Here is a 14,619-nt window from a genome sequence, read left to right as displayed (position 1 = left end):
TGTGAACTTTATGCTGTTTCAGATGTGTGTACTAATATTTGTGTAAATGCATGTAGCACACGAAGTGTTGTGTATTGTTGTGTGTAATTTTCTTGAATTTCAATAGCATGAGAAGTTCATGTTTCCGAAATTGATAAGCTCACGTGTACCATATATTGAAGAAAATCATCATTGAAAAAAAACAGAACCGCCAAGGCCATTTCACTGACAGCAAAAAAATGCCTAAAAATGTCGTGAGACAAAAAACAAAACTTCACAAGATATAGCATAGTAAGTTCGTAGAAAAGGTGGAAAAAAACATAATTTTATTTTGTAAGTTCAACCATTTCTAAAACACACCTTGACGTTCAAATTTAAAAGATAGGTTGGTTCAATGTTTATTACACACCTGTAACTTTCCCTGGTCCCGTAGAATAAACCAAGAAGTTCAAAAATAAAAAATGGAGCAGTTCGAAAAGTTAATAAAAATAGTGTTTCTACATTTTAGTAAAATATTGGAGAAGTTCAAATTTAAATAACATAGAAGTTCAAAAAATTTATTCCAAAACCAAGAAAGTCAAATGAAAAAAACCAAGTAGTTTCAAAGGTTTGTAAACATGGATGTGCCCCTGTATTTTTTAAGATCTGGAAGTTCAAATTTTAATAAGTGAGCGGTTCGATGTTTATTACATAACTAGGACTTTTCCCTATACTAATGAATAACACTAAGAAGTCCTCATTAAAAAGAATGAAGTTGTTTGATGTTCATAAAAATCCTAGATTTTTTCCGATACTAAAGATTAAAACCACGAAGTTCAATTTTAAAAAATGGAGTAGTTCAATGCATATTAAATACTCAGTTTTTTCTCGTTACTAAATAATAAAACCAAGAAGTTCAATTTTTAAAAGCAGAGCAATTGATATTTATTTGTAAACTTGGTTTTTTCGGTTACTAAAGAACAAGACCAATAAGTTATATTCAAAATAACGAAGAAGTTTGATGTTTGTAACAAAACTCCAATTTTCACATTTCTAGAAAACACACAAAGAAGTTCAAAATAAAAAAAATTAGAGCGGTTCGGTCTCTATAAAAAACTCAGATTTTTTCCGTTACTAAAGTGAAATAGACAGAAGTTCAAAGTGACAACAGCCAGAAGTTCACGTACTGCATGGTGTGTGTTTCATACGAGAACAAAGAGTAAAAAGGCGAAGTCTAATTTTTTTGTTGCTAGAAGTTCAAGTGCTCTTCCGTCGGAAGTTCAAAAATTCTTGAGAGAGAGGTTCACCGCGTATTTCCATGTTCGAAAACACACAAAAAAATTGTTTTTTGTGTTTTAAAAAATTCTCTCAATCCACAAAGAAGTTCAGTTATTATTTGATAGCAATTTGATTTCAAAAAAGAAAATAAAAAATTCAAATTATAAAAATGGAAAAAGTTCATGTACTACATGGTGTGTGTTTAAATTGAGAAAAAAATGATTTCCTTGTTATTATAGAATGGAAACAAGAGGTTCAAAAATAAAATAACAAAGAAGTTCAACTTTTAATAATAGAGAGTTTCAAAATTTCATAAAAAGATTAAGAAATAAAACCAGGAAGTTCATATTAAAAAGATTGAGAAGTTCGATGATTATAGAAAACTCATATTTTCCTCGTTATTAAGAATGGAAACAAGCAGTTCAAAAATTAAATAACAAGAAGTTCAACTTTTAATAATAGAGCGCTTCAAAATTTCATAAAAAAGATTAAGAAATTCAGATTAATATTCATAAAAAACTCAGATATTTTCACGTAACGGACAGAAGTTCAGCTTGATAACTGCTAGAAGTTCAGGTCCTACATGGTGTGCATATTCTATTAAAAATAATAAAAAAGCAAAGACTAAAAGTTTTGTTGATATAAGTTCAAGTCCTCCGTCGGAGAAAGTTAAAAAATATTGTGAGAGAGGTTTATACAAAAGAAATACCATTTGTGTAACACTTGACGAATGGATGTAAAAATTACAAATGAAAAATATGTCCCAGAAGTTCAATGTGAAAACAACAGGAAGTTCACCTACTGCACTGAATGAATATCAGATGAAAAACTTTTAAAATCGTCGCGAGTATGAAAAAATGATCAACACGGGAAAGTTGCATGTTTACAACAGCTTTCCATCGGTATATCACTTGCTCAATTTCGGTGAGTGGATGGAGAGCTACGAGCAGTGGATGGAGATCTACGAGCAAAAAAGCACGTGAAAAACAGAGTGAAGTTCAAGTACACTATAGGAATCAGCTAGTTTGCCGTCTGACGAGTACAGACAGCAAAGGGCAAAATACAGACGGCAAAGAGTTTGCCGTCAAGAGGATGCCGGCAAAGGCTGCTTTGCCGTGAGCATTTAGTTAGGCAGATGGCAAAGTCTTTGCCGTCTGCCAATCACTACTTTGTCGTCATTCAGAGGCTGCCACAGAAGGCAAAGAATATGGTCTTTTTCTGTAGACGGCAAATAATGTATTTGTCGTCTGTATTTTATCTGCAGACGACAAAGTATGGATTTGTTGTCTGTATTTTTTTGGCAGACGGTAAAGTGTGTCTTTGCCGTCTGTATTTTTTTGTAGATGGCAAATTATTTTGTTGTCGTTAGTGCCGACGAAAAACTGACAACAAAGAGCATTACAGACGGCAAATTAACTGATTCCTGTAGTGGTAGACATGCCGAGAAGTTCAGGTTCTTCACGTGGTGCATTTTTGAAGAATCTGTTTCGCGATAAAGGCAGAACACATGATCTCTCTATTTTTGAAATTACTTAAAACGGCTAGGAATCAGAGAAAACCATCAACATGGAAAAGTTTCGCATTTTCCGTAGCTTTTCAGCGGTATATTATTTGCCCCATTCCGATAAAGTTTGTAGAAATTATGGCAAAAATACGTTTTTAGCCATTTTCAAAACTGACATAAAACCGCAACGAATTAGGAGAAACAATATATACAAAAAAGTTTCGCATTTCTTCAAGCTTTCCAACGCCATATCATTTGCTGCATTTGGACATACAGTTAAACAATTAGCTCAAAAATACGAACTCGGTGGAACTTGTATCATTTTCTAAATTACTTTTAAACCGTTAAAAATTAGAAACAACTTTTAACATGAAAAATTAGCGCATTTTCATAAGCTTTCCAACGCCTTATTATTTGCCTCAATTGGATTAGCCGTTTAGAAATGACATCGAAAATACGAACTCGGGTGTTCCGTTTGCGAAATTCTACGATTTTCCGAATTACTCTTTAACCGTAGATAATTAGAGAAAACTTTCAACATGTGGAAGGAGCGGTTTTGCAGCAGCTTTCCAACGCCATATTATTTACCTCATTCCTATAAACGGTTTAAAAATGTGATCGAAAATACGATTCACGTTTTTTGTATGAAGAAAAAATGGTTTTCAAAACTACTTTTAAACCGCTTACATTTTGCCAAAAATTTAACTTGGGTCATGATACTGGTATCCATAGCTTTCCAACGGTATATAGCAAGCCCCATTTTGAAAGGTCAAGCGCGTTACTCGGGAAGTTCATGTTCTGATCAGAATATTATTCTGATATCGTGATCAGAATAGTGTTTATGTATGTGTGTGTGTGTGTGTCTATATATATATATATATATATATATTAAAGAGTAGTTTTGAGTTGAGGGCTTTGATTTCTTGCTATGATCTTGAGGAAATAAAAGAAATAAAAATATCATATATTGATCTTATGGAGACTAATGACTTCACATATCAAGAGTATGACGAATAAAAGTTATTGAGAGTTGACAAACATAGTTTTGGTCATTGTTGCAATTAATAGGAAGTAATAAAGAAAGAGAGGCTTCACGTATAAATATACTATCTTGGACATCTTTTGTAATTGTGAGCACTCATTAAAATATGACATATTAAAAAGTTGATGTTGGACAAGTAAGACAACATAATGGGTTATGTTTTCTTATATCTGAATAGAAGTTATATTTTCATGGATCCTCCAACATGTTGAGCTTGCCTTTCTCTCTTATGCTAGCCAAATCCTTTGCACCAAGTAGAGATACTATGTGTGCCTCCAAACATCCCTTAACCCAGTTTTGCCATAAGATTCCACCATACCTACCTATGGATTGAGTAAAATCCTTCAAGTAAGTTGTCATCGGTGCAAGCAATAAAAATTGCTCTCTAAATATGTATGGTCTATTAGTGTGAAGAAAATAAGCTTTATACGAACTTGTGATATGGAAGAAATAAAAGTGACAGACCGCATAATAAAGTTCTTTATCACAAGCGGCAATATAAAGTGACATTCTTTTGCATTAAGATTTTTTTCATCCAACCATAAAAGCGTATGACAACCTCTACTTCCCTCTACGAAGGGCCTATCTTTTACTTCTATCTTCTACCCTTATACAAGAGTCATGGTGATCTTCACCTTTCCTTTTTACACTTTTTCTTTTGGCAAGCACTATGTGTTGGAGAGATCTAGATATATATCCACCCGGATGTAGGTTGTCATAAACTATTATTGCTGACATTAACCTTGAGGTAAAAGGTTGGGAGGCGAAACTATAAGCCCCTATCTTTCTATGTGTCCGATTGAAGCTTTGAACCCATAAGTATCGCGTGAGTGTTAGGAATTGTGAAAGACTAAATGATAGTTTAGTATGTGGACTTGCTGAAAAGCTCTTATATTGACTCTTTTCAATGTTATGATAAATTGCAATTGCTTCGATGACTGAGATCATAGTTTGTTAGTTTTCAGTGAAGTTTCTGATTCATACTCTACCTTGTGAATGAATTGTTACTTTAGCATAAGAAATTATATGACATTATATGTTGTTGTTCTAAAGATGATCATGATGCCCTCATGTCTGTATTTTATTTTATCGACACCACTATCTCTAAACATGTGGACATATTTTTCAATTTCGCCTTTCGCTTGAGGACAAGCGAGGTCTAAGCTTGGGGGAGTTGATACGTCCATTTTGCATCGTGCTTTTATATTGATATTTATTGCATTATGGGTTGTTATTACACATTATATTACAATACTTATGCCTTTTCTCTCTTATTTTACAAGGTTTACATGAAGAGGGAGAATGCCGGCAGCTGGAATTCTGGACTGGAAAAGGAGCAAATATTAGAGACATATTCTGCACAACTCCAAAAGTCCTGAAACTTAACGGGGAATTATTTTGGAATACATAAAAATTATTGGGCAAATGAAGCACCAGAGGAGGGCCACCAACCATCCACAAGGGTGGGGGCGCGCGCCCTGCCTTGTGGGCCCCATGGCAAGCCTTCAGTGCCCATCTTCTGCTATATGGTGTGTTTTGACCTGGAAAAAAATCAGAAGGAAGCGTCCGGGACGAAGTGTCGCCATCTCGAGGCGAAACTTGGGCAGAACCAATCTAGGGCTCCGGGGGAGCTCTTCTGCCAGGGAAACTTCCCTCCCAGAGGGGGAAATCATCGCCATTGTCATCACCAACGATCCTCTCATTGAGAGGGGGTCAATCTCCATCAACATCTTCACCAGCACCATCTCCTTTCAAACCCTAGTTCATCTCTTGTATCCGATCTTTGTCTCAAAACCTTAGATTGGTACATGTGGGTTGTTGGTAGTGATGATTACTCCTTGTAGTTGATGCTAGTTGGTTTAGTCGGTGGAAGATCATATGTTTAGATCTTTAATGACAATTAATACTCTTCTAATTATGAATATGAATATGCTTTGTGAGTAGTTATGTTTGTTCCTGAGGACATGGGAGAAGTCTTGTTATAAGTAATCATGTGAATTTGGTATTCGTTCGGTATTTTGATGATATGTATGTTGTCTCTCCTCTAGTGGTGTTATGTGAACGTCGACTACATGAAACTTCACCATGATTTTGGCCTGGGGGAAGGCATTGAGAAGTAATAAGTAGATAATGGGTTGCTAAAGTGACAGAATCTTAAACCCTACTTTATGTGTTGCTTCGTAAGGGGCCGATTTGGATCCATATGTTTCATGCTATGGTTAGATTTATCTTAATTCTTCTTTTGTAGTTACGGATGCTTGCGAGAGGGGTTAATCATAAGTGGGAGGCTTGTCCAAGGAAGGGCAGCACCCAAGCACCGGTCCACCCACATATCAAATTATCAAAGTAACGAACGTGAATCATATGAGCATGATGAAACTAGCTTGACAGTAATTCATGTGTGTCCTCGGGAGCACTTTGCTTTATATAAGAGTTCGTCCAGGCTTGTCCTTTCCTACAAAAAGGATTGGTCCACCTTGTTGCACCTTAGTTAGTTTTGTTACTAGCTACCTGTTACGAATTATCTTATCACACAACTATCTGTTACCGATAATTTCAGTGCTTGCAGAGAATACCTTGCTGAAAACCACTTGTCATTTCCTTTTGCTCCTCATTGGGTTCGACACTCTTACTTATCGGAAGGACTATGATAGATCCCCTATACTTGTGGGTCATCATTTGGTTGCCTGTATTTAGTTCTCATGGATTAGGGGCTAGCTTAGTGCATGGTGTTTAGTTGCCTGCTTTTGTACGCGCACACACAAGGCCTGATGTTTGGTTGCATGCAACACATGTTGTCTGATAACCTCTTCGGTGCAGTGGTGAGGTTACCAGCACACATCGACGTGAGGAAGAACACACACAACAAAACATAGTAGTACTAAGCAGTTATAAAATATTGTACCACATATTAACACATAAGTTCAAACGCGAAGCAGTTTGATATTAAACTAAAGCAACTGGAGCATATGAGGGGCTGTCCTAGGTGTTCACGACGAAGGCGTCGTCGTGCCTCCTGCACCTAGTTGCCACTTCAATGCCATCGTCATTGAAGACGATGACCTTCAGCATGTCTGGAGTGAGCAACTTGAAGGTCACCATGAAGCCTATCTTGATCTAATGGATGACGACGAAGGTGGCCCAACCCTGATAGAGGGTGACCCTACCGCTCAACAACCGGACAATGACCCTCCAGAAGCAGCCATTGTTCGTCTTCAACTTGAACTCCTGCGACACAGACACGAAGTGCCTCGTGAAGTCCAACGACATAGGTATGGCCTCGAGCTGGGGCCCATGATCACGTTGCAGAAGGTGGTTGGCCCTCACACCTCATGGTAGTGGCCGTAGTTCTGACGCTTTCCAGTGGGGGCACCTCCGGCACGTCGTCGTCCGTGCCCGGGCTCTGGACGAATGTCACCTCTGAGGGTGGCACCTCGTCCTTGCCCTTGTCCTGCTCCTTCGATGACACCACCTCCTTTCCCTTGTTCTCCTTATCAATCTGCATTATGAAGAGGTTCGAAGGCTGGGTCAACATGTGTGCATTATGAACCTTGCAACATCGACATTAAAACCTATGCTCGTGTCCCCCTTTATTAACCCACCTTGTTGGTCACCACTTATCCGTCTCTCACTCTTCCTCCAACCTAACGCCATGAGCTCCAACAAGTCCAGCCCCAACCCCAACGCCAACCCCTTCCCTTGGGGCATTGGATGGAGGGATTTCTTCCTAGCGTGCTCGCTGGGTGACCGCACCAAGTTTGAGAACACTATGGAAGTGTGCTCAAACTTCAGTAGCATGGAAGAGCTGCACAAAGAGTCGAACACTGTGGTGAAGAAGGCGATGCTGGAGGAGTTGAAGACACTGATTCTTGACCCAGCGAAGGGCGCTATGTCAGTCGACATACTTCGCTGGGCCATGAATCAGGCTGAATCCGGCGACGCTGGACAGAGAGCAAAGTGGGCCAAGTACAGACAGTACCGGTGTCCTCATGACCATCGTGCCAGCATGTAATTCACCACAAATATTGTGCCTAAGGAAGAGGATGCGGTGGCGATGATTGTGAGGGCGTCGGAGCCAGGAAACCGAAGCATGCCAATCGAAGTGGACTCCAGCGAGGAAGAAGAGACGGTGGTGCAGGAGAAGACCAAGACCAAGCCCACCCGCTGCTCCAATCACCTCCAGGGTGCTCGGGGCTAAGATTAGTGTGTACTATGTAAGATGAACCCTGATCCTCATTACTATTGTACTCAATCCGGATTTGGAACCTCATATGTACCGGTAGTCATGACGATGTTATGGTCGCCTCTATGGTGTTTACCTCGATTCCCTGTTCCCCTAATGCGGATCGAATCAAAAGTCGAATCAAATGTGATGTATTAGGTGAGGAGGGGGGAAATAGCTTACCGCCATTGCCGAAGTGCCGCTGCTGCAGATGCCGGTGAAGGTGGTCGTAGGTCAACTCCGCCACCGTCGATGAGAGTTAGGAGAGGGGAGAGGGGAGAGAGAGCGGTGAGGAAAGGTGAGGGTAATAACTGCCGGTGCTTCGGGAATGAACGCGGCTTCTCGAGGGTGGCTCCTCGCGTGTAGCCCCCGTCGCCCATGTGCCTGGCTCGGGCCTGGCTCGCGAGAAACTGCTGGTTCGAGCGTAACTCGCGGGCCTAACTCGAGAGTGCTTTAAAGTTCGTGCAATGCAAGCAGAACCATGTATCCAGGCCAACCAAACAGCCCAAACTCTTCTCACTCGGGCCTGGTTGGGCCTTATGGCAACCAAACGCGCCCTACATGATGTTTCATACTACTTAAATATCAAATATTGTCTCGCCTGAGATATGCCCTCTCTGACTAGTTTATTATAGCTCCATATCCGTCGAAAACTATCCGCGGCGAGAATATGCCATCTCGAATTCGTCTATCAGTTCTTGCTCATCCTCCTTGGGAAAATTTGAAGGACGAGATGTATCAAGGGCATCACACAACTCACGTCTCTCATCTCCTTTCAGAATTATCGTCTACAAATTCAGAGCTCGCTCCAGCATGGACCTTACAAACTGAGCAGGGGAGGACTTTATTTTCTTGCTACAAAGATAGGTGAAAACTGATTCCACGCCGACTGACAATGGGTCCCAGCGAGTATCCCACCCTAGTGTCGGGAATCAAAATCGGGAGACACATCCAAATCAGTTGGCTTCAAACAAAAATCTGAGATTTTTTTTTGAGTCGGTTGGCCTCAATTTTTTTTAGGTTTTTTGAGTCGGTTGGCCTCAATTGACCTAGAAAGCTAGGGTACATGCGGCAGCCCATGATAGCACATGGGCTACTGATTCCACGAACAATCAAGCTGGGCTATCATTAATCAAGTCAATAGTTGTCTAAAAAAATCAAGTCAATAGTCGGGGCCATTAGCACATATACAGTATCAAAAAAAAAGGAATTTGCAATTTCCGAATGTTTGAATTATGTCATCAGATCCGAACGACCTGGATCTCGTCCATTGTGCCTGGCGCGTCGCGGGATACCAGCGCGAACGGCACGGTCGCCATACGATCCGCCTCTTGCCTGCCTGGCACGTCGCGCGAACGACGTGGTCCCGTACGATCCGCCTCTTGTGCGCGCCATCCAATCCGATTCTTCGCGCACCCAACCGCTCGGGTACCCCAACCTCGCGCATGAAAAGTATTTCACGGGAAAAAATAGGCGCGCCTGATGGGAATCGAGCTCCCGACCTGCTGGTTGAGAGATTTCTTTGTCGAAAGAGACCCTCTGTCCACTAGAATTGACAAAAGAGACCCCTTGCGGATGAAATTGACAAAAGAGACCCCCTCACTAGTGGAGGTAGGCGCGGCAAGCGACACGTGTCACCTGCCGCCACGCAGTGAGGCAGCGGGCCCGACCGCCACAACAGGAGGCGGCAGCCCGGTGTATAACGGTGCGTGCACAGGCCAGCGCGCCGCGATGGAACGGGCCGCGCCAGGCGGGCCCGGCCGCCACCGGGTGAGGCGGCCGCAGCCGCTGCTGTCGCTACTCGGCCGACAAGGCCTGCTGCGCGTGGGCCCAGCGGGTGGGCCACGCCGCCACTAGCTGAGGCGGCACGTCCTGTGCTGCTGCACGCGTGACAGTGCGCAGACGGTGCTGATTTCGAGGCGCGAGCTTGATGGCAGTGACTCCGATGCGCGGGAATATGGCCGCTTTTGGTTCTTTCACCCGGGAATCCTGCCTTTGCTTCTTTTGCCTCAGCGGATGCGATGGCACTGGGAATCCGAGGCTACGCGAAACTGTTGTGCCGACACTATAGGGATCGTAAATATCCTCACTTGATTTTCTCGCCATCATTTATCGTCTGAGCTTATAAAAGGAGGCACCGAGGCTCTCGTCCAGCCCTCCTAGAAATCGCCAGTGCGCAAAGTGTGTAACACATTTTTTCAGTCGGTATGAGTTTGCCTTGCTCGGATCAAAGCATTAGGCCGAGGAAAATGAAGAATGCAAGTTTGCCTCCTGGGGTGGCAGTCCTGCGGTGTTGGTGTGGCGATCTTTGCAAGGTGAAGGAGGTGACGGATTTTTCAGATTGGTTGGGCATGAAGTTTTTCATGTGCGCCAATTATGTGGAAGATCATGCCGTAGCTATTTCAGAGTAAGACAAGCCTCCGGTATGCTTTAACCATCACGAATAGATATTGTTGGTATTTTCTTGTTTCTTGTTGTAGTCTCCTCCGCCTCTATGCATGTACTATCATTGGATTGACACGGAGAAGCCGGCTTGGGCAGTGACTGAGATTCGTGAAAGAAGTCGCCGTGCATGGAATAGTTTATTTGCGGAAGAGCGACGCGAGAAGGCGGAAGCTGAGGAGAAAGCAGAGCAAGAGAGAGAGTTAAAAGAATACTATGCGGAGCAACACCATTTTTTTGAGGAAATGGGAAAGAAAAACAGGGAAGAGGCTCGTCACATGGAGGAGCAGGAACGACAGCGAAAGGAGGCTCGTGAGGCAGAGAGGCAGAGAAAGAAAGAAAGGGCTCGTCAGGCCAAGGCAGCAGAAGAAGCTGGCGATGGAAAAGGAAAATATCCACGCTGGACTCAGTAGATTCCTGTGGTAGTATTTAAAATTCTGCAATCATTTGTATCTTTATTTCTGCACTTTAATGTAGCTTTATTTCAGGAGTTAAATGTAGGTATATTTCTACAATGTATCTTATTTTCAGTTGTGCCGTGTCGTAATGGAAAAAAATATAGTTTAAGAATAAAGTAGTGGCATTTTCTTTCCCTCCACTAATATCGAACATCGTGCAACAACTACAAAATAAAATTAAGATAGAACATAATGCCCTACAATAACAGAGTACAAACTAATAATGCAAGTACATCCGAATTAAACGGTAGAACTGGAATAAAACTACATGAAGGCATCATCGTCATCCTCCATCGATGCAGAACTCTTGCCCTTTGATGATGCAGCACCCGGAAGCAGCGGCATGAAGATATCATCTTCATCCTCACTCTCCTCAGTCCATAAAAATGGATGCTTTTCTGCAGTCCTTCTGAAAGTTTCACTCTTCAGCTCCACTACATTCTTCCACCTTGCACGCAACCTAAGAAGTTCTTTACGTACCTCCTCATAGGTCCTTTCAGGCCACCCAGACCTACGTAATTGGTGAGCCAACTCATTCATTATGGTGTCACTACCGGTGAGTTCGTCCCATGGAACTATCCTATTGTCCATCCTGAAATCGGTAGCTAGCCTCAGAAGAGTCCTGCTCATCCCAGGGTGAAAACTACGATCGAAAGGATAATGGGACATCTCGACTACACTACACTCGAATGCTTATCCACCTCCGTCTGAAGGGGGCTTTATAGGTAGAGAGGAGAAAATGGCGGGAAAGAACGAGTGCAGTATGGCGGGAAAGGGTTGGCGGGAACATATGGCAGGAAACGAGTGGTGGGAAGATATGGCGGGAAGGGGTTGGCGGGAAACGGGTGGCGGAACATATGGAGGGAAAGCGTTGGCGGGAAAATATTGAGGGGAAAGCGTTGCCTGAAAATATATTTTTTCAATGTCTAAGATGGGCAATGGTTGCACAGTATTCATCAGCCAAAATATTAAAAAAAATCATTTCGGCCTAACATAAGCAAAAGAGTGGAGCGGGATAGTATGGCGGGAGATATAGGCGGGAAAAATTGTTCCTGACTGGTGCATTATTATTTCAGCAAACATAGATGTTCAAATCGAAAAGTCTGATACACACATATATAGATACAATGGGTCGCGCACGTGCATAGATGAATCACCCTACTTTACGACGACCACCTGGCCTTTCCTTATGACCGAAAGGCGACAAGCGATTAGGTGGCCGGGTCACACGAAGACCGCGGCCGTACTCCAATTCGGCTTCATGTGTCTGCGAGTCCTGCGTAGGTGGTGGAGTCGCGAATCCTTGTTGCGAACCTGAAGCGTAATTGTAGGCGTATGGTTGTGACTCCGGGGGGATAAAAGATGGGCCAATAACATCCCCTCCGAAGAACTCTGTAACTAATGATGTAACCGTGTAGCCAAGATCATGTGATGCTCCCCGGAGGCCTGTGTTGACGCCATGATCATGTGATGCTCCCCGGAGGCCTGTGTTGACGCCGCGTTGGGTGTTCTCATCGCCCCAATTAACATCAGGTGTGTCCTGCACATAGAAACATTTTAAACAAACTGTTAGAGGATAATATATGATATCATTGTAAATGCATTGAAATGTAAACATGACTACCTGAGCATATCCCTCTCCTATACTGTCTGGCCATTGTACTTGGTGCTAGTTTAAATCTGGTACACGAGTCTCCTCGGGCATGGGGATCCCTTGCGTGGAGAGAAATGGCTGAGATCCCTCACCTTGGGTGTATGCATCATATCCTGTGTACGCATATGGGTTAGGGGAAAGAAACTGCTCGGGCATCGAATCCAAGCCCGTGCCATGGTCCTGAGATGTCTGCCCCTGACGAAGCTGCATCGAAGAAGAGCAATGCAGTGGCAGAGATGAGTCATGTCGTGGCAATGTCGTTCTAGTACTCGGACCCTCCCCCCATTGCTCATGGCTCGTACGCGCCTCGCTCGGTCTGGACGACGGTGCCGCACTCGGTCTGGCTGACCTCGCTACCGGCATGTATGCTCTAGTGGCAACGTCGTCGCCTCTACCACATCTGAACTTCTTTGCCACGAATTGTTGCAAAAGTTTCCGGAATGTCTTGCGATATGGGCCCTGGGCCGGCATGCTATCCGTAGCCATCTGCCCTACTTCGTTGACATTTTCAAGTTGAACAATATTTGGATGTTATTTAGTTCAAATGATTATGAAATGATGGACCTAAAAAAGTTACAAGTGATTACCAGGTGGTCACGATAGTAAGCTGCATGCAGCTCAACATGTCTCCGCGCCTGCTCCTCTTGTGTGAGATGTGTTGGTATAGTAGCTGGCTAACTGGCCAGGCTAGCACGTGTGTTCATGCAGTACCACTGCTTGTACGCTTGATCTGTACTTCCATCGTACGGCCTGCAAAATTAAATAATTACATAAACCGTTGTGATGAAAGCAAAGCATCATCATGCATCGTATGATCATCGTAAAAAAATAATGTACATAAAATATACCTAAGTTGACGCACTATATCTGCTAGCGCTTCATTTGTCCACTTGTGTACCCATTCACTGTTCTCTTCCCTCCAATCGTATAAACTCCAACCCCTGCCCATATTGGTTAGCCTGCAAATTATGTAACAAAGTGTGAGTTTAGTAAATTAAAAATGACACTAACTATTTAGGGATGTCACATCTTACTTATGTGTTTCCTCGTCGATACGTCTGGGAAAAGGTGGTGGAATTTCTTGATAGAGACCGAACTGTCTCATTACACGCTCTGGGTTGTAAGGTTCAACACACCACAGGAACAATAAGTTGCAGCGAGTCAGCCAGAATGCACTATCGGTCAACATGCCTGGTGTGAAGTGTCGAGCATCAAAGACCATTTTTAGCTGGTCCTGAGTCCACGGGTTCCATGTGACTTCTGCCTCATCAAGTATCTCAAACTGCTGGTGGTACATAGGGTAACAATTTTTCGCAATATCTGGAGACCAACGTTTCCGTGCCTTTGTCCACCTAGTGGCCATAGTTGCGCTAGCACCCTCGCCAAAGTCATATGGGTATATGGGTTGTACTATACGAGGTCGTCCTACAGGGAGGTATTCCCAGGACCACAACTGTAGAAACTCATAGGCGACACAAAGTAATGGAGCTTTTTGTGCGAAAGAGGTTTTTTGTGTGGCATCACACAAGCCTCTGTATGTATGAGATAGCATGGCAGAACCGAAGCTGTATTTTGGCTGCTCGGGTAAAGGTTCATCTACCATATTCTCTGCAATGTAGATGAGACCAGGGACAACAATGTCCCCATGTGAATTTGGAAATAGATTCCCGAGGAGCCACAACAAATATGCAAACAGATGTCTTTTTCTCGTCTCCTCATTGGCGAAGCTAGATAAATTAAGAAAGTTATCACGAAGCCAGACGAGTGGGATGCCCCGAGGGTTACCAGAACGTTGTGATTCTGGCATTTCCATCCCAAGACGGGCTACTATATCTAATTCCCAAGATGGAGACACTCGTGGAGAGACTACCGGCTCACCTCTAATTGGTAGAGCAGTGATCATAGAAACATCTTTCAGTGTAGGTGCAAGCTCCCCAAAACGAAAGTGAAAGGTGTGGGTTTCAGGTCTCCACCGGTCAACGAGGGATGTCAAAAGGGATGGGTCCGAACATACTTGGTCGTCGCATGATGTGAGCCTAGCAAAACCTTGTAGTCCATAAG

General features: G+C 43.0%; 1 protein-coding gene across 1 annotated transcript; it reads right to left on the bottom strand.

Annotated features, from left to right (window-relative positions):
* Window positions 1–12,057: 12,057 nt before the first annotated feature.
* Window positions 12,058–12,866, bottom strand: LOC123038199 (uncharacterized). Its single transcript, XM_044462116.1, has 2 exons — window positions 12,651–12,866; window positions 12,058–12,444 (listed from the first exon to the last, which is right to left on the bottom strand). Exons 1-2 carry the CDS (start codon window positions 12,849–12,851, stop codon window positions 12,058–12,060), a joined length of 588 nt encoding a protein of 195 aa, XP_044318051.1. The 5' UTR covers window positions 12,852–12,866.
* Window positions 12,867–14,619: the final 1,753 nt, after the last annotated feature.

The sequence above is a fragment of the Triticum aestivum genome, chromosome 1A, assembly GCF_018294505.1.
Source record: "Triticum aestivum cultivar Chinese Spring chromosome 1A, IWGSC CS RefSeq v2.1, whole genome shotgun sequence".
Lineage (NCBI taxonomy): Eukaryota > Viridiplantae > Streptophyta > Magnoliopsida > Poales > Poaceae > Triticum > Triticum aestivum.
Note: the sequence above shows the minus strand (reverse complement) of the source record. Positions and strands in the feature narration are given on the sequence as shown.